Source organism: Nomascus leucogenys, chromosome 19 (assembly GCF_006542625.1).
Source record: "Nomascus leucogenys isolate Asia chromosome 19, Asia_NLE_v1, whole genome shotgun sequence".
Taxonomy (NCBI): Eukaryota; Metazoa; Chordata; class Mammalia; order Primates; family Hylobatidae; genus Nomascus; species Nomascus leucogenys.
Window position 1 is genome coordinate 55,664,914 of NC_044399.1, and position 25,250 is coordinate 55,690,163.

The following is a 25,250-nucleotide window of genomic DNA, read 5'->3' on the forward strand; positions in this document are numbered from 1 at the left end:
AGTACTACACTGTGTCCCATGCAGTGCAAAGCGTGTCACACACGTTACATTTTTTTTTTTTTTTTTAAGGTGGAGTTTCGCTCTGTCACCCTGGCTGGAGTATAATGGTGCGATCTTGGCACTCACTGCAGCCTCTGCCTCCCAGGTTCAAGCAATTCTCCTGCCTCAGCCTCCTGAGTAGCTGGGATTACAGGTGCATGCCACCATGCCTGGTTAATTTTTGTATTTTTAGTAGAGACGGGGTTTCACCATGTTGGCCAGGCTGGTCTCGAACTCCTGACCTCAGGCAATCCACCTGCCTTGGCCTCCCAAAGTGCTGGGATTACAGGCGTGAAGCCACTGCTCTTGGCCACACACATTACCTTTAATCCTTACACCAGCTATGGGTGAGCCAGGTTAGATGAAGAGACTGAGGTTCAGGGAGGTTAAATGACTTGCATTAGGCCGCTCAGCTACCAAGGAGGAGAGAGACCCATTATTCCAGTCTTGTTTGAGATGTTTGTACCCATGCTTCCCCTTAGCAGTGTTTCCAAGAATATAGCCCCACTCCACGGCCCAGGCAAGCTGAGCATCAGCTCAGGGCACTAAAGTCCTTTATAAACATCTGGAGCTAGACACATCAACTGCAGTACTTTACATGCCATGCTGGTTGCCCGATCCAAAGAAGGCTCTTCCTCTGGCCCTGAGATTCTTTGTTTCTTGAATCAGCCATCATCAGTTCAGTACATGTTCCAGTACCTGTCCTGACCCATGTCTTCAAGATTCCAGCATTACCTCTTTGAGCTTCAGCCAACACACTGAACCACATATGTAGTATGTTGTCTTGACCAGGCTTACCTCTCTTAGCCTCAGTTTCCACCTCTTTGAGACTGTTTCTTTATCAATAAAATGGGGCATAGTAATCAGTTGTATTGAGGATAAAAGGATAAAATTGGAGGAAGTATCCCACACAGTGGCTGGTCCTGATGCTTGTTCAGTATGTGTTAGCTGAACTGCATCTGTGGAGAGGCTGAGCTGAGATAAACATCCAGGTTCTGACTTTGAATCCAGTGCTCTTTCTCCCCTACTGGGCTATATATAAGCAACCTCTCGATATCATGTTCCTAAATCCACCCCTAAATCCCTGAGAAAACTGCAGGATCCCCAGCAGCTCACCAACCACACAGCCTTTCACCAGGACTTCTCCGGCTTCTTCTTGCTTTGGCTGTTTTGAGACTCAGCAGCAGCAGCATGAGCAGGAGTAGGTGCAAGGTTGTGTAACTGCCCTGTCCTCAGATCACACAAAGGGAAGGACTTGGACCTCAGGCTGCCTAGTACAGGGCAGCAGTGCCTGCCCACTGAACCATGGCTTCGTCACAGTAATTCCTAGCCAGGCACCTATACCTTTCCACAAAGACACGTCCAAGGAGGCAGCAGATCTGATCCCAACCCCACCAATCAGCTTTCTCGGATACTGTGCATATAGATTGAGTGCTTGCCTTGTGCCAGACTCATGCAGTGGGGCATAGGGTGGAGGTTAAAACTGGGTGAAGGATGGGACCTTTGAGAACAGCTGAAACTCAGTGAACCCAGACACGGCCAGATCCTGCTTCCTCACCCTCCTCCTCTTCCCTCCTTGTTCTGTTTTCTTATTAACTGGAACTAATGGGAGGAAATGATTAGCCCAGACAGCTTGTTAATGATTATAGATTCACTACATTCCTTTCACCAAGTGCCTTGAAGGGAAAAGCCAGACCATGATCCTCATACAACAAAAACTCAGTTCTACCTCCAAGAAGGTGTGGTGCCTGGTTCCGTGCTTCCCCACAGCTGATCCCCACAGCTAAAGGCACTTAAGGCCATCTGCAGGTTCTGACCCAACCCATGCCGTGTCGATCAGGCTGGGCGCATGGCAGGGACAGAATTGTCAACCATTCCAGTTTGCCTGGCTCTTTCTAGTGATAGCACTGGATGCCCCATATCCTGGGAAGCCCTCCAATCCTGGGCAAACTGGACCACTGGATACCCTAGCAGGCTACATTATTATTATTATTAATAGTAGTAGATTTTTTTTTTCTTTTTCTTTTTTTTTTTTGAGACAGAGTCATACTCTGTCACCAGGCTGGAGTGTAGTGGCATGATCTCGGCTCACTGCAACCTCCGCCTCCCAGGTTCAAGTGATTCTCCTGCCTCAGCCTCCCTAGTAGCTGGAACTACAGGTGTGCACCACCATGCCCAGCTAATTTTTGTATATTTAGTAGAGACAGAGTTTCACCATGTTGGCCAGGATGGTCTCGGTCTCTTGACCTCATGATCCACCCACCTCGGCCTCCCAAAGTGCTGGGATTATAGGCGTGAGCTACCATGCCCAGCCAATTTCTTTTTTATTATTATTTCTTCCTTTTTTATCATCATCATTATCATCAGTAACTAACATTGAGCACTTTCCATATGCCAAGACTTATGCCACACACTTACAATTTTTTATGAGGTAGATAATACCCTTCAGGAAACAGAGGCAGAGGTTACAGTTAGTTCACCTGATCAACCCTTGCATGATTGCCTTAAATACCTAATTCATGTTTTCAGCTTCAGGTCAGCCTCCTAGTCCTTTGGTTCTAGAAACTGGCTTTCTCCAAGCATCTGCCTTGTCCTGATCTCTGGCTTTCAGCTCCATCTGTGACTGAGACCTGCTGCCTGTTACAGCCCTGGTGATTGAGGCCAGCCTTGTTCCTGACCTCCCACATCTCAGAATTCTGCAAGAGACAAGAGTTGCACTTGAACTGTTTGTGGAGACTTGGCCTTTCTGTCTGCTTTCTGGATCCTGAGGCTGCCTTGGCCCCTGCCTGAGGCCAAGTGCCCTGCTTGCTGTGTGTTATCTGTAGGTCAGGAAGCATTCCTCTTCCCTGTTGCTGGGACTGTCTGCAGTCCACTGACTGTCCCAGGATTCTGCCTGATTTCAGGTCCTGGCATCCTTGAGACTGTTGGTCAGTCCCTTATTACTTATAGTTGGTGTGTGGTTGGCCTTACTGGGATTACTTGCAACTAGGTAAGTTTGTAGGAGCCTCTGCTCCCTGCCCTGTTGATGTGACATAGGCAACACAACTCTTTTTATATCAGTCTGAGTGTCCTATAACTAGGAAGATAAATAGACTGCTGAAAATAACATCTTGCACTCCAAAGGCACATAGAAATGACTTTTGGATATGGTGGGCTCGATTAAAATCAAATTGATTCAAATCATGATTTGAATCACTAGTCAGGAAGAGTCGATTAAATCAATATTTTTCCTTCAAAACTGCATTCATTTTTTCTATAATTTTAATGCACAGTCTTCACAACTCTGACAGAGATAGATGTGGTTTTCATTTTTAGAAGTTACATACCATGCATTTTTAAGCTATGATTTATTTTGACATTTCATTGAATCAATTTTGCAGCCATGTCTGAGTCTTGAGTGATGACTTGGTTATTTTATTTACCAAAGCTAATCAAACAAATGTGTATAATTTTCCTAACAAAATAAACATGTGCACTTTGGAATGTTTAACTATTTTTTGCTATAAGTGTAAAAATGTGTTTTTGCTGAGATAAATTGGACTGTTTGAGGCAGGTCCAACCCAAAACACTTGTAATATTACATTTTGGAGTTAACTCAGTCTTTACCCTTTCCTTCCTGCTTATTTTTGTGTTAGAAAAGAAAGGTAAGCTTTTCAACTTTTGTAGTTCCCAAATGATTTGCAAGTTTAGACTGAATCAGTCTCCTTTGGAAAATATTCTTGCTATGTGTAGAGAAGAAATAGCTGTAATGACAAACTTGATATTTATCTTCATTATTGCCATGAATCCATATACTTGACTTCTGCCAGCTATTGGTATGACCTTCACGAGGCCTTATCAGTATCTTTCATGATTAACTGAGCTTTACCATATCTGAAACAGATTCTCTTCACTGGGATCCACTGGGTTTTATTTTCGGAAAGTATTCTCACAGCAACAACGCATTTGGAATGAGATATTGTCTTAGATAGGGCTGTGTTAGGGAGGGGCATGCTTCTCTTCTGTCTTATCAACCTCAGAATATTTGGGAGGAACCCCTTACATCTTGAGGCCAAATAAAAATCTTGAGTTTATGGTTTTACCTCCGTCCTTTCTGAGCATGTTTCTGGCTCAGCCCCATGACATCATTTCTTAGAAAGTGGCCACATATATTCTGTATCTGCCAGAAAATTAAGTATCTGCATCTTTCAAGCTGAAACAGGTGTCTTCCAGTTTTGTATTCCTAGGATCTAGAACATAAATGCATTTCCCCTATTCACATAGTTCTAATTGAATAGAATCATAACATTAGGGTTTAATAGAACCCAGTGATTTCCTAGTTCCATCCTCAGACTCACTCTTTCATGTAAAAATGAAGTGACTTGCACAGGTCACAAAGCCTGGGATGAGAAACCACGTCATCTGAGACTCCCAGAACAGGGAGTTTTCTTTAATAAGTCATTCCTGAATTTAGATTTCTTCTCTTCATCTTCCTCTCAGCAAAGTAGTGATTTGTTTTTAAAGAAAACTGTTCTCCATATACAAATATCTAACTATTTACTCATTTACAGCTGACCTTTGCTGGACTTGTACAGGGCTGCACTTAGAGTCTAAGAATGGAATGGACGCCACTCAGTTCTAGCAGGGATGTTAGATTTAGCAAATAAAAATAGAGTACGCCCAGTTGAATTGGAATTTCAACCAAACAACAAATAATTTTAGTATGACTTATGATATTTGGGACACACTAAAAAATTATTCATTGCATATCTAAAATGGAAATTTAACCAGTGTCCTGTATTTTATCTGATAACCTTATTCTCCCCATTATTCAGGGTAATGTGTTTGGTTTGGTTTTTCATGCTGACCTAAGGTGCTGGGTATCATAGTCCAATTTTCAGGTGGCCAGACCCGCTTGAGTTAATGTTTTCACTGCATATTCTGCTTTTCTTTGTCCTGTTTCATTTAAACTCTTTTTGGTCAAAGCTCTGATTTTGCCCCATGCACTGTTTTCATTGATGTGTATCACTGCATCCCTTTGAGTGGGCATCCTGATGCTTGCAGGGCTCATGACTGCCTAAGCCAAACTATTTGGGCAGCAGGTTGCAGGGAACTGGCTAAATGCAGGACTGCTGGAAGCCAGAGCAGTTCCCTGAGTGTCCAGCCCTTGCCTTCTCTGGGAGCAGCAGGAGGGCCCGGTGCCTGGGAAGTGACCACCAGAGGGAGTAGTTGCAGTAGGGGCTGAGCTACGTGAGCCTCACTCTGCCCAGAAATGGGGGACCCGTGTTGGGTTGTGGGACTGTACATGACTAAGGAAGCCCGTGGGGTGCTCTTATCTGATACCACCACTTTGTTAGTGTTGTGCCAGACCCCTTTTAACCTCAACCAGGGATGACACCATGTTCAAGAGGCTGAAGAAGAGACCCAGAGCCAACACATGAGACGTAGGGTTTTATTAGCGGAGGGCAACTTACAGGGAGGTCTGGTGGCAGCAGGCTGGGCAGGAGAATCACAACCGCTTGCAAAAAGCATGCTGTTCATCTACCGTATTGACTTAGCACCCTTCCCTTAACAACCTCCACCTGGCAGCCTTCATTTACTCCCCAAACACGGCCTTGGTCTCCCATACGGCCCGAGTTCCTCAGGACAGTCCGAGGGCTCAGGTGTTCCTCATAGGTAAGGAATGAATCTCCAAGTTGGCCACCCCCAGATTTCTTAGCTCAGAACTCTGAACACACATTCAGGTGCATCTTCCAAACAGGGTCATTCTCAGGGTATGTCCTGACGCCGTCAGGTGCATCTGCCATACAGCGAGTGAATGGAAGCCTCACCCAGAAGCCATCATCCCTAGAAGTGTGGCTTCCTAATAGGAGGAGAATCCTTCCTGTCCATCCAAATTCCACACTAATGTGCAGCCTGGGCAATAGCACTAGGTTCAAACAAGCTGGTGTCCCAAAAGTGTGGTCACCTATGCCAAATATCATCAGATGCATTTTCATGTATTTATGTTTTCTAGAATTGAAAATAGTTTGCAGCTGACCCCTGAGCCTACCCATTTCATTCTGAATGCAATGTCAGCACCCCACTGTAGCTCCCCTGCTCTCCCTCCCAGGCATGGAACAGCCATGGCCCAAGATGAGACGTGTCCAGTGAGTCAGAACTGAATTTGTAGTCCTTTGATCTCCTGGTCCCCAAACCCTACTTTGCCCTACTTTCCCCTGCTCTCATGTGCCTGGGTTCTCCCAGGCCTGTATCTCGCCCCTTGCCTTCATCTTGTGTGCCTGTGCTGTTCTCGGGTGCTGCCTGCTTGCCTGCTTTTCAGCCTGCAGTCTCAGCATGCAATCCAGCTTCTGAATGTTTGCCTTGCCCTGTCCTGAGCATGTGGTGTGGCCCCAGGGCCTGAGAGCTCCCTGATTCTGGTACTTCTGTAGGGCTAGCCTCAAGACAGCTCACATCAGCCAGGCACAGCGCAGGGTGAATGGGATTGATTTGATCTGGCTCCAGGGAGTGGGAAGAGAAACCTTTAGAAGGCCAAATCTACCTAGGATTGCTTTGATGAAAAATTCAGACTTTCATCCTTTATTCTATAAGCCACTTAGTTGGCTTTAACTCTGAGGACAATTTTCTGGTAGCCTTTAAAACAATAATAGGGTTTTCTTATCAATCTGTGTTCCTTTAATAAGGGGAAGGCCCATTAAGACGGGGTCGGGGGCCTGACCAGGTGAACTTAATAATCGTCTAATGTTATCCAACCTCATTAACATTTTCACAGCCTTGCTAAAACTTGAAAGTTGTCCAGGAGGATCATTACCATTCAAGTTTTCTCTTCCTAATAAGCCTGAACTTTCCCTGCCATAGCTTATGCCTGATACTTTTCAGCTGTTGTCCCTATTGACTAATGAACATAATTGGTCCTGGGCTATTTTCCAGCCTGCTCCTTTCAGAACCGGCACTGTCTCCACTGGAGCCAGTCTCTTCTCAAGATCACCTTTGCCTCTTTCCATTTTGTCCTGCATTTTCACCTCTGGCACATAGCAATGTCCTCAACTTCTGACGTCAGCTGTTTTCTTCCGACTTGCTCCAGGCTCTTGGCCTGGCCTGGTCTCACTCTTTCATTAAGCTAGGCTCCACAACTCCATTTTGTAACTTACTATGCATTTCTCTGTGGACACAACATGATAAATCTTGATCAGGTGCCTCAGCCAACCCATAATAGCCTTTGAACCTAGACTGTAACTGAAAAGCTGTGCACACGCAATGGAAACTGGGAAGTGATGTGGCTACCTTGCTAATTAAGGAATGACGCCCAAAGGTGATAGAATTGAGTGAGAAATGTGTGTATTTTCCTGGTGCTCAGGGAAAAGTTGGTTTAATTAGAGACAGATAAGGAGGTAAATGAAGATTTCTGGGGATTCTGAAAGGGGACTTCTGGGTACTTTCAATGTCATTATTGAATGATAAAACTGTTTATCATTTAAAATTTCATTTTGCAACCTAAGCTTTCATTTGCCTTGATAAAGGGGCTCGTAGACTTATCAGACAAGACTAGTATCTTTGGAGGTTTGCAGCAGCAATGAAGATGGGGAAAGAAATATTTAGAGACAGGATAAAGATGGGTGTGTATATTAGATTTCATAAGTTCCTTGAGGAATGTAGGTAAAAAGAAATAATGGGAAGACCTGTAGCTTGTAATTAAGACGAGATCCTTTAAAATAGGACTCTCCTGCACTGGAATACTCACTTTTGTGACCTTGGGCTTGTCGTTTAACCTAACCTCTTTGTACTTGTTTTACTTATCTGTAAAGTGGGTCTAAAAATGCCCACTGCTTAGCACTGTGAGAAACAAATGAGGTGATGTTTGTAATAGCGTAGCACATTTTCTGCAGAATACAATAAACAGAAGCTTCAATTATTATAAGGACTGTTACTATACTAGTATAAATAGCAACAGTAATCATTACTCTTTCTGTACAACATCTACAATCAGTGCTGTTGTCATGAGGGATGGAGTGGCATTATGCAAAATTCAGCACTTGTATAAGGCACTGGAAAGCTGAGCGTCCCTAACTTTGTGGCTTATGATCATCTAGCTATGGTGATCTTAAGTCCTGGTTCATCTTGGCTAGTATAAGTTTACACCTGTTGTCCAAGAGCAGTGCCTTTCTTTATTCTTAAAAGCGTTCCAGTTTGGGTGACAAATCATATCATTTCCTACCTTTGATATTTACTATCTAAATCAGTAAGACAATATTATTGCATTATTCATAGTTTCCAATTTTTTCAAATGGTTTGAGTTTCTTGAGGCCACTAAATGTATATGTACATGTAAAAAAATATATGTATATATATATATGTATGTATACACACCCCTATCTAGTGCTCCTTTTGCATTTGCAACAGGAATTAAATAGGACTTACCCCATGGAAATGTTGGTGACCTCATCCTCCAGTGGCCATTTCTGTAGGACCTGTTCCTTGCCACTGTTTGCTGATTGATATAGGCTTCTCACAGAAAAGGGATCTCCGAGGATGGTGGTCTCAGAGGGGGAGTGGAGACAGGAGCAGAGTTGGTTCTGAAGTGTGGAGCTGTGGATGAGACATTGGGTGGCATCCTTGCCTGGCACTTAGGAGCTACGTCCTCTTGGGCCAGTCACTGAACTTCTCTGAGCCTTAGTTTCTTCGTACAGAGAATATGAATCATAGAATAGACCCTGAAGACTTGTTAGAAGGATTGTATTGTGTGGTGCATGGTGGGTACTCAATAAATGGGAGGAGACTTGAGTAGGACAACTCACTAAATATTTGTGGGCAGCATCATGTTCTGGCCTCCTTCCTACTCAACTCTTTTCTCCAGTTCTTCCAGCTGTTATCTATACACAGTGGTTTTGAAGTCTGCTGGTGATCTGTGTCTGCTCGAGTTAAGACAGCTTCTGACCAGGTAGATGGATAGGTGGATTCATTCAGTCTAGAAGTATTCATTGAAGTAGGTGTCAGGCACTGTGCTCAGGGAATTCTCTGCCAAACAACCAGATACAGCCGCTGCTCTTGTGGGACTTGGGGCTGTCAGAGTTGTTTGTAGGGTGCTTTAGAGAGATTTCTTTCCCTAACTCACAAATGTGTCTGTAGAACTTCCCAGAGTGGCAGAGCCCAGCATGGGGGAAGGGTCTTCTTACAGTGGGCTTTGAACTTCCTGCCTGCCTCAAAGTGAAATCATGTTATTGGAATGGAATATGTGTGATTCAATCATCAATTCAGCAGTGAAAGGAAAAGCAGCAGCCTGGCAGTGCTGGTGGAGTAAATCATCCCGTGAGCACGGAGGAGCAGCAGCCCCTAATAGCCCTTGTAAACACGCTGTCACTCTGAGGGCTGGTCGCGGGCCAGCTGAGCCTCTCCCTGCCGTGCCTCCCTTTCTCAGAAATGCTGCCATGTCCAGCTGTGACACACATTCTGCATCATTCAAGAAACACTTTTCAAGCCGATCTCCAGGACGCAGAGATTGTTTCTGATTGCTTCCAGATCAATCAACAAACCTTTTAGGAGCAGCTGCTAGGTGGGTGGAGGCTCAAAGATGCAGGAGACATATTTGCATATAAAAGATGTGTGCTACTTTGCTTTTGCTTTGCTCTAAAGGAATACCTGAGACTGAGCACTTTATAAAGGAAAGAGGTTTAATTGGCTCAAGGTTCTGCAGGCTGTACAGGAAACGTGGTGCTGGCATCTCCTTCAGGCGAAGACTTCAGGAAACTTCCAATCATGGCAGAAGGCAAAGGGGAAGCAGGCATCTCACATGGCCAGAGCGGGAGCAAGAGAAGAGAGGGTATGCCACACTCTTTTAAACAACCAGATCTTGTGTGAACTCAGAGTGAGAACTCACTCTCATCACAAGGACAGCACCAAGCCATTCATGAGGGATCTGATCCCATGACCTGAACACCTCCCACCAGGCCCCACCTCCAACACTGGGGATTACATTTCAACATGAGATTTGGAGGGGACAAATATCCCAAACATATTAAGATACATGGGCAAAACCACAATTACATCCTAGATCCTGTTGCCATAGGTTGAGGACAGCATGGCCCCAGTTTTCCTATTCTTCTCAGTATCCACAGCCTTTACAGTCTGAGTCAGGAGAGTCAGTGTCTCTACCTCTTGAGTCTAGGCTGGCTGTGATTCGCTTTGGCCAATAGAATATTGTAGAAGTGACGATATGAAAATTCTGAGTCTGGGTTCCAAGAGGGCCTGCATGAGTGTTCTCTCTCTCCTTCTCTCTATTTTTCCCTCTGTCTCCCTCTTAGACCTCTACCACTGCCTAAGAACAAGTATAGTGGCTGCTACTGCAGGATGAAAGATCCTGTGTAGCAGGGCCTAGACTTCCCAGCTGAGATCATCCTGAACCAGTTAGCCCCAGGCAGACCTGTAAGCTGCCCACAGACAGCATGAGTGAGCCCAGCCTGGATCAACCCGCCCAGCCCAGGTCAGCAGAATCCCAAGCTTACCCAGAGATGTGAGAAATATAAAACAGTGGTGGTTTTAAGCCAAAAAAAAAAAAAAAAATCCCCCAAAGATGCACGGGGGCTGTTGAACCCCTGTTGTGTGCCTAGCGCTGCATATGGACTGTCACTGGCACTCACAGCAGCTGCCCCTTGTTAGCTCCATTTCACAGATGAAGAAGCCAAAGCTTGGGATGTCAAGCGACTTCTCCAAGGTCAGGCAGCTCAGAGTTGGACCCATCAGGGCTGACTCTGCAGGCTGTGTGCTTTGCTTGGCACTGTCTGCTTGGCACTGTCTCCCTTCACTCTGTGTCCTCTCCTGGGCAGTGAGCTGTAGTCCGCTATTTCCTACTTCCTCTGCACCGTGGGGCCATTTCTCATCCACATTTACCTCTTCTAAGTCCTCAACTCACAGGCAGCTGTTGGCAATATAAAACCCCGTTTAATTATTACTATGCACAGAGAACTCAGTGCCCAAATAAATATACAGGTAGACAGGTAGCCAACCTGGTCTAAGGTAGAGGCCCTGTGTGGCAATGGAAGGAGAAGATTCTGCTCCTCCCCTTAGCACAGCTGCCACCATCTTCTCTCACCTGGACCATGCAGTGGTCTGTAACGGTGTCCTTTTAATCTTTTGCCCACAGAGGCTAATGATATTTTAAAATGTGAATACACATCAAACCCCAAGTCACAACCCTCCAGTGGCTGTTTGCCACACTTAGAATAAAATGTACAGTCCTCATCAAGGACTCCAAAGCCACATATGAGCTGGCACCTCCCACCCTGCCACCCTGACCTGATCTCTTTTCTTCTTTCTTTCACTTTCCTGCCCCAGTCCTGCCAGCCCCTAGCTGGTCCTTAAACCCACAGCATGTCTTGGGCCTTTGTAGTTGTTTTCCCTCCAGGAAGCTGCATGATTACCCTATTTAGAGGAGCCTTCCCTTGCATCCTTCCCCAAATGCTGCTCTCCCTCCCTCTTTATTCGCCAAATTTAATTTTCATCATAGTAGAGATTATTTATCGACTGATAAGTCCATCTCTTCCACTGGAATGCAAGGTCCACAAGGGCAAAATCTTTGTTTTTTTGACTGCTCTATTTCCCATGTCTAGAACAGTATCTGCATATAGTCAACATGCAACAAATATTTATATTTAAGTCCCATGTTTATAACTAACATGTTTTGAGTGCATATCATATGCCAGGCATAGGGCAAAGTTATTTCTATTATCTAAGCCTCACAAAAATCCCATAGAGTGAGTCCCTATTCGTATTCCCATTTTGCAGATGAGGACCCTGGAGCACTGACCCTGCGTATCTTGCTCAAGACCATGCAGCTGGTTAGTGTTGGAGCTGGGGGTGTTTGATTCCAGATTGGAAGCCCTTACGTACTATCCCAGGTGACCACTTGCTGCCATCACTCAAGCAGTCCGGGGAGGAGTTCTCCCCGTGAAGATTGCCTGTGCCCTGAAGTTCCTAGTATTTCCCCTGAACTTTGGTTCTTTGCCTGTTGACATCTTCTGTGCATCTAACACTCAACTGTTTAAGAGCAAAAACCAATTTATCATTACGTGTAAAAAATATAGGGCTCAAAGTAGGCACAAGTCGGCAATCAGCAAGCCCAGAGCAAGGCAAAGAAGTCACATATGGTCACAGAAGGAACACTGGGGTAGGAGTCTTTTGGACTGAGCCACCTTGTCTGGCACATCTCTGCTTGGTGGCCTAGTCTGCACAGCTTTCGTCTCTTACCTTCTGTCTAGAAGGCTTCAAGGGAAGTCACTTTGTCCCTGTCCACTGAGATGAGGGATCCTATAGGAGACATGCCTGTGTCACATTTGGAATTGGACTTAGTTATCCTCTAGGTCTCCTTCAGCTGCAGGAGTTCCAGGTTGTAAGGCAGTAAGTCCAGTAAGGGAGAGGCAAAGGAAGGCAGAATTTTCCAAGCAAACCACAGTAAGGGGCTGTGAAACAGAAAGGAAATGAGAGAAGGAAAGACATAGGGCAGAAAGAGGATGAAAGAGAGGAGAGGTCAGGCGAAGGTGAGAATGAAAGAGAGGAAGAAAGCAATGAGGGAACAAAAAAAAAAGAGAGCAAGAAGGACAAAAATTTTGACCTGTGTATCTCTGCACATGGCATGCACGCGTGTATGTGTGTGTGTGTGTGTGAGAGAGAGAGAAAGAGAGAGGTGACATACACACAGTGGAGGAAGTTGACTGGACACCAGGAAGACAACCAAGCTCAAGCTCCTTCTGCCCTTGCCCTCCACCTCTGCACCCCACAGCAGAGGGAAGATGGTACCTTCAACCCTTCCATCTTGAAATGCTCCTTTTTGCTCTGGGTTCTCCATGTTCTTCCACGTGTCTCTAGCACATCTCCCTTTCTGACTCCTCCCCATCCCCTCTTCTCCTTTCTCCCACACGTGGGTGGCCCCCACCCTGCAGCCTCACTGTGTCCTGGGCACCGTCTCCACTGATGGTTGCTAAGTCAGCATCTCCAGGCCGCTTTCTGCGTGTGTGGCTGCGCGGTTGCATGGGGGCCTGCTCTTGGTTTCATGCTCTGTTGTTGCTGTCTTGAAATTCTTAATGACTTTTGAGCAAGAAGCCTGCATTTTCATTTTGCACTCAGCCTTATAAACTCTGCAGTCCATCCCGCCCCAGAGCCCAGAAACCCACTGTTGGGTCTGAAGGAACAGAGAGCTGTCACAATCCAGGGGCAGGCAGGGGCCAGAGGAAGGGGGGCTCAGATGAGAAGAGCTGCAGAGCAGGTTAGAAACTGGGGGGCAGATTCCTGGGACCAGGTGAGCCAGGTCATCAGGCAAGGCAGGAGAGGTAGGCCTGGGACACACAGTGACAGAACTCACAGTGCCTCCACCACTTTGGGTCTGGCTGTGTGGAGCCCTGTCTGTCTAGGTGGGCAGGGAAAGGGGCTGGGACAGTTGGAGCTGATGTTACTTGACACCAGTTTCTGATGAGGCTTTTCCATCCACCCTTGATTTCAGCTCCTAATTGCTCTCCTCAAAGTCACTGGCTCTCCATTATCCTCTGGATGCTCTGATGTCCTCTGGACTTTGTTCAAAAAAGAGCTGGAAAAGGTCAAGTCCAGGAGGAACTCGGACTCATACTAGGCACTTTCTCGGTTGACCCTGGTTCTACTTTCTTTTTTTAAAAAAATTTTTATTTCCATAGGTTTTAGGGGAACTGGTTGTATCTGGTTCCATGAGTAAGTTCTTTAGTGGTGATTTGTGAGATGTTGGTACACCAATCACCCAAGCAGTATACACTGAACCGAATTTGTAGTCTTTTATCCCTTACCCTCTTCCCAGCCTTTCCCCAAGTCCCCAAAGTCCATTCTGTCATTCTTCTGCTTTGTATCCTCATAGCTTAGCTCCCACTAATGAGTGAGAACATACAATATTTGGTTTTCCATTCCTGAGTTACTTCACTTAGAATGATCCCATGTAATCTACAATCCCATGACCCTGGTTCTACTTTCATTTTTTCCAAGCCTGAGGAGGCCCTGGTCCCTGTTTGCTAATAGAGACCAGACAGTGCTTACTGTTCCTGCAAGCATAGTGCCTGTCCCTGGGTAGGGCCAGTCTCTTCTGCATCCTTTAAACATCAAATTACTCAAACTTCCAAATTATCCATTTTGCAATTGGACAAAGGATTTTGGATCATCCCACCAATGCAATGATTTGGGCATGTGGCTATTCGCTGGAATTTGGATGAACCTGAAAAAAATTTCAGACTTTAGGAGGCAAGATTTTGCATTAAAATTGGAAGTGCGGTTCACAGCATTGCCCTTGTTTGTTTCGGCTGTGCTGGCTCCTGGCTGTCAGCTGCCTCCCCTTGGGCACGCTGATAAATTGCTGCCGAGCTTTTTTCAGGCTGGTAGAAAATAGATGAGTCACAGGATTTGGGGAGCCTAACTGCAAGCTTGTTTGAGTTCAGTGTAAAATGGGCAGGTTTCAGAAGGAGGTGGTGTTTAGGTGAGGGACACACCCAGGGGTCTCTCAGCATCTCTGTTCCTGAGGACAGGACAGCCTGGGTAAGACCCAGATGGTGTGGCCATGTCTAGGTTTCTTCCAGAGGAACAATGGGACCTACGTGGTCCCCTTTCTAACACCAAAACTGATCTCTTATGTTTATGGGCTCCTTTCTGGAGGCTGGGTGAGTGCCAGGTCCTGACTGAACTTAGAAAGGCACTTTGTGAATGAGTAGATGGTGGAATAGCCCGTGGTCCTTGGTTGAAGTCCTTGGTTGGGAAGAAGTCCTTGGTTGAGGGATTCCCACTGTATACCCTGCCATGGGGTAGGGAGCTTCCTGGGACATCACTCCAGTGGTGGCTTCTGGCTTCTTCTCTTTTCTCCCAGAGGTACTTGGAGGATGCTCCGTGGGACTCGGAGGGTGGAGGTAAGTGGACGCAGGAAGGATTGTGACTTTGCCCCCGGTTGATTAAGCCATCCTCCTCCTCTTCTCTCGGTACAGGCCAGCTTTGATGCATTTCTTTCCTTCCTGTCTCAGTGCCTGCTTCTCACTGAGCAAGACAGTTCATCACCCCATCGGAATGGAGGAGACAAATGACAGCAGTAACGTGAACTGAGCAGGATTAGATAAAACCAAAGAGCTATCACACACAACAGCGGACAGTCATTTAAAAGGAAATCCATCTCGTTGTTGCCCAAGGCCTCTCGGGAAGAAAAAGACATCTTCCTATTGCGAGTTCAGCTTTTACTTTTGGGTGTCAAGCCTCCAGGAAGCTCAGGCCCTGCTGCTCTGGGGAGGTTGTGATCCTGGGTTGCCATAAATGAAGGCTCCTGGGGTCAGGGTTAAAAGGGAAGGCTGGAGACAGACTGCGTCTGTTTAAATCCCAGTGACAGCACTCAGGGTCTGCCCACCCCTGGGTAAAGTATCACATTCAACCTCTCAGAGACTCCATTTCTTCATTTGTAAAATGGGGATTATAACAGTGTTTCCTTCATAGGGCTATTGTGAAGAATAACTGGGGAAATACAAGCAAAGTGCTTACTACGTAACAGAGATGCAATAAATGATAAATACAGTGATTAGAGGGCAGATTTAGACTGTCTAACCTGTGTGTAGGCAAGTACACTCTCACAAACACAGAATGTCACCTTCCTTAAGTGGCCTTGTGGTAAATAACAAGATGTTTAATGCTGTTTCTGAGATCTTGGCTTCCTCCGTGTCCCTCTCTATAGAAGGAGGATAAAGGTGGCAATCCCATCTTTTTATTTTTTAAAACAGCTTTTTTGAGATATAATCTACATACCATACAGTCTACTCGTATGACAAGTAAAGATCAATGGTTTTAGTGTATTCTCAGGGTTATACAACAAGCACATAATCTAATTTTAGAACATCTTTGACCTCCAAAAGAAACCCTGCACCATTAGCATTCAATTCCCATGCCCCACCCCGCTCCAGGTAACCACTAATCTGCTTTCTGTCTCCACACATTTACCTATTCTGGACATTTCATATAAATAGAATCGTATAATATGTGGCCTCTTGCGGCTGGCCTCTTTCATTTACCATGATGTTTTCAAGGTTCATCTATGCTGTAGCATGTGCCAGTACTTTCTTCCTTTTTATTAGCAAATAATATTCCATTGTATGGATATGCTGGCTTTGTTTACTCATTCATCAGCAGAGGTATGTTTGTTTTGTTTCTGCTTTATTATTAGTCCTCCAGCCTCATCTTAAACACCCAGGGGCCCCATTGTTGCCCTGTCTGCACGGGGCAGTGGTGAGCTGCTCTGTTCAGAAAGGTTGTCCCAGAACTGTCTCTAGTGTGGCTTCTTTGCAGGGGGAGGTAGAACAGGAGTAGCTCTGCACTATTCAGAATGCGTTTGCTATTAGTTATGGACCTTTCTTTTCTTTTTTTCTTTTCTTTTTTTTTTTTTTTGAGATGGGGTCTTGCTTTGTCATGCAGCTGGAGTAGAGTAGCGTGATCTCTGGAGTGCAGTGGTGCAATCTGGGCTCACTGCAACCTTCGCCTGCTGGGTTCAAGCTATTGGTGCCTCAGCCTCCCGAGTAGCTGGGATTACAGGCGTGTACCACCCCACATGGCTAATTTTTGTATTTTTAGTAGAGACGGGGTTTCGCCACGTTGGCCAGGCTGGTCTCAAACTCCTGGCCTCAAGTGATCGCCTTGGCCTCCCAAAGTGCTGGGATTACAGATGTGAGCCATTGCACCAAGCCAATTATGGACCTTTTTAAGTCTACAGCTGCCTTCTCTCAGAAGCAACTTGAACATAGGGGCCTGCTGGTCTGGGCTCCAGCGTTCTGCAGAGTTTCCATTTTTGGGAGTGGACTTGGAATCCCTTTCTGGGCAGGGCTTGGGGAAAAGATGAGAGTCTGTCTTGAGGCAGGAGGAAGGGGAGGCTCCTGAGCTTCCTTTCAGATACAGAGAAGGAGAGTCAAGGCCCACACGAAGGAAGAGCAGGTTCCAGAATCAGGGGCCCATGTTGGCAGCCTTCCTGCCTGCTCCTTCCCAAGATTGTAGGTCACAGGAGGAGTAACAGTGTGCATACCCAGACTACCTGACTCGCCTTAGCCACCGAGTGACATAAGTCCCTGAGCACTTCTGAGCCTTAATCCTTATCTGGAAAATGAGTGAGACATGCCCATTTTATAACATTTTAATGAAAATTAAGTGAGCTGATAGTGGTAGAAGCAGAGCGCTGTATGGAAGTGACAGAGGTTTGTTTTTGCTGTGCAAGTTGGCTCCAACTCTTAAGTCCTCCCTCTGCTAGAGGGGTAGGCTCTCCTGTCTTTGAAACTGGGTAAACTGAGGCATGGAAAGCCACCTCAGTCACAGAGCTACCATGGGCAGAGCCAGGGACCCTGTATTACTGCAGACCCAATGCCCTGAGCAGATCCTGCTTTCCTGAGCGAGTGCACCCTCTGCCCGCATAAAACCGCCTCAGAAGAGGATGCTCAAAGTCTGCAAAGTCTGGGGATGTCGTGAAGACAGCCTGAGTCTCTCGGTGACCCCACCCCTGTGCCTCTGCACTCAGCACGGCATTCCCAGACTCCCAGGGCTTCTCTAGGGGTAATGAGGGGCTCTCATCTTCTCTTTGGCCCCTGTGGGGCATGGACCCCTTGCTCCTGGGCTCACTGCATGGCTGGAAGTTCAGAGGTTCCTGCTGCCATTCCTCTCTGCAGCACAGAGCACTGAGACTGACTATGGGAATCTCCCGTTTGGCCCCCTGCCCTTGCCTATGTGACAAATAAGGGGACCAAGGCCAGGGAGGCTGGGTGATGGGGAGAGAGGGCCCTGGGCTGGCGGGAGGTAATGGCAAGGCAGATACTATGGTCACTGAGGGATGATGATGCCAAGACTGCTGGGGGACGGAAAAGGAGGCTTTTGGCTGGGGAAGGCTGACCTGGTCCCACTGTGTCACTGGTGTTACAGAGGGTAGGGAAAGGCTGATGTCCAGGCCTCTGGGCAATGTCGGGGTGAGGTAGGTGGGTATGCAGCAGCCTGCCCCCTTCCCAGCTTGGCTGGGTCTGGAAATTGCATTTTCCACAGCCTGGGCAGCTTTCTATGTGACTAGATTTCTCCTTTCTGTTTCTGGAGGGCAGCCCAGCTCAGGAGGCTGGCATTGTGTGGCACTGTGGGAGCAGGCTGGCCGTGGTGGGGGTTGGGGGGTGCTCTCAGTGGTGGCAGTGTTGGCCTGGGTGGGCATCTCTGTGCACCTGCAGCTGAGCCCTGGGGGCTGCCTGCTCTGTGCTCCGGCTCTTCACAGAAACCAATATTTGCAGCCAGGTTTATCTTTCCACTGGGATCCCGGGGATGATGATGTTTTGGCCAAGATGTACTTTGTGTCCAACTCCTGTCAGCATTTCTGAGGGAAGAGTGCTCATTAAAGGCTTCCCTGCATGGCGCCTCCCTGCTCACTCAGCCTGAGTGACATAAATAAGCCCCTTGTTTCTCTTTCACGAGCAAACCCAGACCCTTAAAGATGGCTGGACACCACCCCCTACACGGCCCCCACACCCCCCCAACCCTTTCGCAGCTGCTGGAGTCTCCGGTGGTGTGGGTGAGTAATGGCCCTGTCGAGGCCCAGCCTCGCTCCTCTGGCTTCTGACAGGCACCTGGGTGCTTTACAGCCAGGAGGCTGCTAGGAATTCTTCATCGGTCTCCCTTAATGGTAATGCCCTGGCCTGGGGGGGCCTAAAACCAGCTCAGCTGAGGAGCCGATGCAAAGCATGGAACAGCAAGCACACTCAGAATGGAACCTCCATGGGATGGAAGGGGGCAACAGTGCCATGAAAAAGGGCCCTGCCATGTATGCCTCCTCCTCTGGGCACCTACAGCTATGATCTCATCTCTCTCACATATCAACCCTGTAGGCGAGGTAAGGTAAGAATCAGAGAAGTTGAGCCACTTGCTCTAGGTCTCACAGGTAGGAAGAGGGTGGGGCAGGGATTGGAATCCTGACTCGAAGGCCTGTACTCTTGTTACTGTGCCCTACTGTCTTCCCTTGGGTTAAGTTTTTGGATGGTCTCTGGGGGATACTTAGGTAAGTCACAAGGCATGAATATATTCTGAGCTGGAACTCAAACCCAGGTCTGCCTCTTGACTTCTGCCGGGCTCTTCATTCTCCTTGGACATGGGGCAGGAGGGATTTGTAGGAGGGTTAGTTATGGTCTGTCTCAAGGTCAGAGGCTCCCCAGCACGATTTGAATGTGATGCCTTCCATAGTGCTTCAAGTCACACATAACTTTTTTGGTACAGTCTGCAAATCTGAGGCCCTGCCGGACCATCATCAAGTTGACCAGGCAGGAAGGTGTGCAGCAGCAGCATCCGCCCATTCCAAGGCCCTCCTCCTGGCCTCTTGCTGGCCCTGACTCCCCTCCCCAGCATGATGCCATCTGCTCATGATCTTGTCTGCTCATCTTTGCCAGGCACTAAGCTGCATGCTGTACCTGTAGCATTTAATTTGCCTTAATTCTTACCACTTTCCTGAAAGGTATTCTCCCCGTTTTTCTGATGCAGAAAATGGATCTCTGAGAGCGCTACTGACTTGTCCAAGTTCACATCACTGTTCCGTCAGTGGAGGGACTGGGACAGACCCACAGGAGTACTTTTCCCACTGTCATCTCAGCCCTCAGTAGAGCAGGAGCGAGGAAGCGGGAGGCTTGAAGCAAGAGTGTGAAACATCAGACATCACCTCTGCCCTCAGGGCTCTGGAGACCTCAAGCATCCACATAATATTTAAAATAATAAAACCAAAGAAGAGACAATAAATGACCAAGATGGATATCTGGGCTGTATATTCTGTGGGTGAACAGAGCTGGGAGGTCTGCTGGGCTGATCTGGAGAGGAGAGACCAGTTTGGGGCCTGCTTCCAGCCACTCTTCCATCTCCCCCACTTTTCATCACCCGAGGAGAAGCTCAGCCAGCCTGAAAGTGTGAGCGCTTCATCTGCCGGCAAGGAGGGAGGAGGCAAATCACTTAAAACGTGCGAAGAGTTTTTTTACCACTCTTTCCCTTCTCATCTTTGTTTTTTCTGGAGATCAATACAGACAATGGGAAAGTTATTCCCAGAAGAAGACCTGGCTATGTAGTTTTAAAATATACTTACTCCTTCTTCCCCAGTCCCCTTCACCTTCCCCTATTGCATTTATTGACAGCAGAGCCATTTCCGAGAAGCGATGTCAGGTAGTGGTGTTTGGATGGTGAGCTATGACTGCTGTTGTCTATCTCCAGGTGCACTTGTGTCTGGCAAGATCCAATAGGATGATCTCACTTCTGCCAGCCCAGCTGAAATCAGCGATATGTTTGTGTCATATATTTTGGCCTGTGAACATCCACTCTTGGATATTCTATAAATGGAATAATCTAAGGGAATTAGAATAGATGTTCATTTTCAAATGTTTCCTCCAGTGGAATCCCTTTAGTTAAATTTAGTCCCCAGATATGAACTGGGTAAAAGTGGAGTTCCTTTGTTTTTCGGGGACAGGGTTTGGGACGACACAACCAAAGATTCCAGGCCTCTGAGGGAGGTCTGGAAAACACTGGGGTAGTTGACTGCAAGGCAGTTTCTAGATCTAATATTTTAAAAATTTACCATCTTATATTATTCTCCTCAGTTTTGTGCCTGTGGCTGGACTTTCCTGGGAGCCAGTGACAGCTGTGTGGGCAGAGATATTCTTTTACATTTAAGTTGTGTCCCTGCACACAGTAGGAACACAACAGCAGATTTATACCCAGTTGAATTTCAGTCTCTATCCCTACTCAAATCAAGCACTTGCAACAGCTTGTCTGGGAGAGAGAGCCAATAGCCACCAGTCTAGATGTGATGTCTACTCTGCATGCTCATGGAGCCAGCCATGAGCCTTGCTGTCTCTCCTTCTTTGCCATCTGTAAAAGCAAACTCTTTGCCCAACAGGATGAAATGAGAATGAAATCCTCATTTGGAAGTCCCATCTGTAGGGCTGCCTTCTCAAATCTTTTCCATCCAGGCAAAATTATACCTAGGTACTACCAGGGAGAAATGCCATTCATTTTCAAGAATTTATTGAAACTTACATGAATAATAGACAAGCAGAGAGCCAAATCATGAGTGAATTCCCATGCAGAATTGCTACAAAGAGAATAAAATACCTCGGAATACAACTTACAAAGGACATTAAGGACCTCTTCAAGGAGAACTACAAACCACTGCTCAAGGAAATAAGAGGACACAAACAAATGGAAAAACATTCCATGCTCATAGATAGGAAGAATCGATATCGTGAAAATGGCCATACTGCCCAAAGTAATTTATAGATTCAATGCAATTCCCATCAAGCTACTATTGATTTTCTTCACAGAATTAGAAAAAAACTACTTTAAATTTCATATGGAACCAAAAAAGAGCCCATATAGCCAAATCAATCCTAAGCAAAAAGTACAAAGCTGGAGGTATCACATTGCCTGACTTCAAACTATACTACAAAATTACAGTAACCAAATCAGCATGGTATCAGCACCAAAACAAATATATAGACCAATGCAACAGAATAGAGGCTACATAAATAACACCACACATCCACAACCATCTGATCTTCGACAAACCTGACAAAAACAAGCAATGGGGAAAGGATTCCCTATTTGATAAATGGTGCTGGGAAAACTGGCTAGCCATATGCAGAAAACAGAAACTGGACCCCTTCCTTACACCTTATACAAAAATTAACTCAAGATGGATTAAAGACTTAAACATAAAACCTAAAACCATAAAAACCCTAGAAGAAAATCTGGGCAATACCATTCAGGACATAGGCATGGGTAAAGACTTCATGACTAAAACATCAAAAGCAATTGCAACAAAAGCCAAAATTAACAAATGGATATAATCCTAAAGAGCTTCTGCACAGCAAAAGAAACTATCATCAGGGTGAACAGAGCAACCTACAGAATGGAAGAAAATTTTTTCAATCTATCCATCTGACAAAGGTCTAATATCCAGAATCTACAAGGAACGTAAGCAAATTTACAAGAGTAAAACCAAACAATGCTATCAAAAAGTGGGTGAAGGATATGAACAGACACTTCTCAACAGAAGACATTTATGTGGCCAACAAACAAATGAAAAAAAGCTCATCATCACTGGTCATTAAAGAAATGCAAATCAAAACCACCATGAGATGCCATCTCATTCCAGTTAGAATGGCGATCATTAAAAAGTCATGAAACAACAGATGCTGGGGAGGATGTGGAGAAATAGGAACACTTTTACACTGTTGGTGGGAGTATAAATTAGTTCAACCATTGTGGAAGTCAGTGTGACAATTCCTCAAGGATCCAGAAATAGAAATACCATTTGACCCAGCAATCCCATTACTGGGTATATATCCAAAAGATTATAAATCATTCTACTATAAAGACACATGCACATGTATGTTTATTGCAGCACTATTTACAATAGCAAAGACTTGGAACCAACCCAAATGCCCATCAATGATAGACTGGATAAAGAAAATGTGGCACATATACACCATGGAATACTATGAAGCCATAAAAAAGAATAAGTTCATGTCCTTTGTAAGAACATTGATGAAGCTGGAAACCATCATTCTCAGCAAACTAACACAGGAACAGAAAACCAAACACCACATGTTCTCAGTCATAAGTGGGAGTTGAACAATGAGAACACATGGACACAGGGAGGGGAACATCACACACTGGGGCCTGTCGGGAGGTGGGGGGCAAAGGGAGGGAGGGCATTAGGACAAATACCTAATGCATGCGGGGCTTAAAACCTAGATGATGGGTTGATAGACGCAGCAAACCACCATGGCACATGTATACCTATGTAACAAACTTGCACGCTCTGCACATGTATCCCAGAACTTAAAGTAAAATAAAAAAAAATTAGTATGACTTGATTCCAAAAACAACAGCAACAAAAATAATTTATTGAAACTATCTGTTTTAGGCATTATGTTAAATGCCAGGGTATGAATACATGTAAACTGTGATCCTGTCTTCAAGGGTTATTCAGTGCTCATGGTAGCAGTAGGCACCTGGGGGAGGATGGGAGGGTTATAAGATGTGGTAACGAGTTCTCGGCAGGTGGAGAATAGACTGCAAGGACTTTATTCTGAAAAGGACAAGGAACTAAGTTTAAAGGATAAGGAATAAAGGAAAGAACATACTCGGCAGGGGAAATAGCATGAGCCAACACTTGCAGGCATTGCTGAGCCTGCCTTTTTTCTTGAGGTTGCACAGTGGTCTGGGGTACTTGGAATATCAGGTTTCTTAGGGAAAGTACCTGGAGGTGATAGTGGCCAGAGAGTTTGGAGACCAAGTGGGAAAGGCCATATGAGCTACAGGATGATGAGTTTGTTTCCACAAAATTTATGGTCATTGTTCAGTTTTAGGAAATTTATGGTCATTATTCAGTTTTAGGAAGATCACTCTGATGGTATTTTAAAGACTGCATGTTGGAGTGAGGAAAAAAGGAGCTCAGTTGTCTTTGGGAGTGATCATGGGAAGCCAGACTGTGGTGGCATGATTTTATTTTAAATGAGAAAGAGGAAGAGGGTGGATGCCAGAGATTTTGGAAGTAAAGTTAATAAACCTATAACGGATTTGATGGTTGAGAAACAGAAATTAAGGAAGAGGCCATATTTCTGGTTTGAAAAGCTGGATGGAGACAGGAACTTGCTATTGAAATTGGAGTTGGGTGGAGAATGAGCACCTTGGTTATGGGAGGTGGAGATGAGGTTGTAGATGAATTGAGTTTGAAGCATCTATAGGTCATCCAAATGGGATGTCTGGTAAGGGGTTGAGCTCAGGAAGAAGGCCAGGTTCATGGGTGATAGCCGACTGCCTGGCTGTGGCTGGACGATCCGGGGATCACTTGAATGGCAGAAGAGAAACACCAACAATGAAAAAGGAAAGAGAAGGGAAGATCAGGAATGCAGAAGGAAGAACCGGAGGAAGTCCTGCCTTCTCTTCAAAGCCTCCTAGGAAGAAAGTCTGCCAATAAGAAAGCAGCCTCCGTCAGTCCTGTGGCCATAGAAGCCCATCACACTGCTGTGTCCTGGGGCTTCCGTAGAAAAGTCCTGGCTGGGTGGAGCACTGGCGAGATGAAGGACAATGCAAAAGAGAGCCAGGTGGTTCTGCAGAATTGGCTGTCTTTGGGCCCCTCACTGGCTTCCCTTGGAGAGAGGTGACCTGCTGAGCCCCAAGCACCGGAACTGATCGAGAGAGCTGTTTAACTTAAACACATCACCCCAGCTGCACCATGGCTGGGCCCCTGGTGTCATGTTGACAGCCGCTAGCCAATTAAAGGTGGGGCTAGACTGGCGGGGCACAGTTCTGAGGAGCTGCTATTACAGCATTTATTAGCAAGACTGTAGTTAATGGTTAGCAAATGTTTTATGAACAGGTTCCCCATGCTCTGTGAAGGCTGATTCAGTCTATTCAGAATGGAATTGCCTTCCCCTATGAAACTTAGGAGTGTATAATCAGTTCTTTCCCTCCGCTGAAGGATTTTCCCTGTGGCAGGAGTGGGACATTGGCCCTGTTTAAGTTAAATAGGGCTTGTTCTGAAGAAAGTCCTTGGTGGTGGGCTTGTGTGTGTCCAGGGATCTTATGTGGATTTTTGGCAAAGTGGGGACCAGAGTGATTTGTTTCTTTTGGGTGGAGATAGACAGTCTGGAAAAGCTGAATGGTCACAATAGATTCTGCTCAGCCTGGCAGAGAAAACCCTGACCTGGGACCTCCTTGGTTCTGGTCCTGGCTGGGGTACTGATTTCCTCCTCACCCTGGGCAGGCTATGCAACCTTCCTGCCTTTGGTCTCTTCACCTGTCGAGTACAGCTAATAACATCTTTCTTCCTCTCAGTTGATTATAGGAATTAATGACTGTGAAACATATCTAGTGCAGGGAGCAGAAAGGGATTGGGATGGTGTAAATACTAAACATTCAAGGAGAGTTGGGAATTCCCATTGAAAGAGTAGGGGAAATATAATTTGGCATTGTTTTAGTCTGCTTGGGCTGCTATAACAAAATGTATAAACTAGGTGGGTTCTAAACAGCAGAAGTATTGCTCACAGTTATGGAGGCTGGGAAGTCCAAGATCAAGCAGTCAGTGTCCGGTGAGGACCTGCTTTCTGGCTCATACACAGAGCCTTCTTGCTGTGTCTTCACATGGCAGAAGGGGTGAGGGGCCTCTCTTGGGCCTCTTTATCATTTTTATTTTTAATTTTTTTAAATAC

The 25,250-nt window shown here is 46.0% G+C and overlaps 1 protein-coding gene across 5 annotated transcripts in view; it reads left to right on the forward strand.

Moving 5' to 3' along the window:
- The window catches only part of GALNT14 (polypeptide N-acetylgalactosaminyltransferase 14), a 224,669-nt gene that overhangs the window by 53,879 nt on the left and 145,540 nt on the right, over nt 1-25,250 (forward strand). Inside the window, exon 2 of one of the 5 annotated variants that reach the window (XM_004091482.3) lies at nt 6,035-6,167. The exons of the other annotated variants lie outside the window; for them this stretch is intronic. Within the exon in view, the coding sequence (XP_004091530.1) occupies nt 6,090-6,167 (78 nt within the window). The 5' untranslated portion in view covers nt 6,035-6,089. The remainder of the gene's footprint in view (nt 1-6,034; nt 6,168-25,250) is intronic. 5 annotated transcript variants of the gene reach the window in all.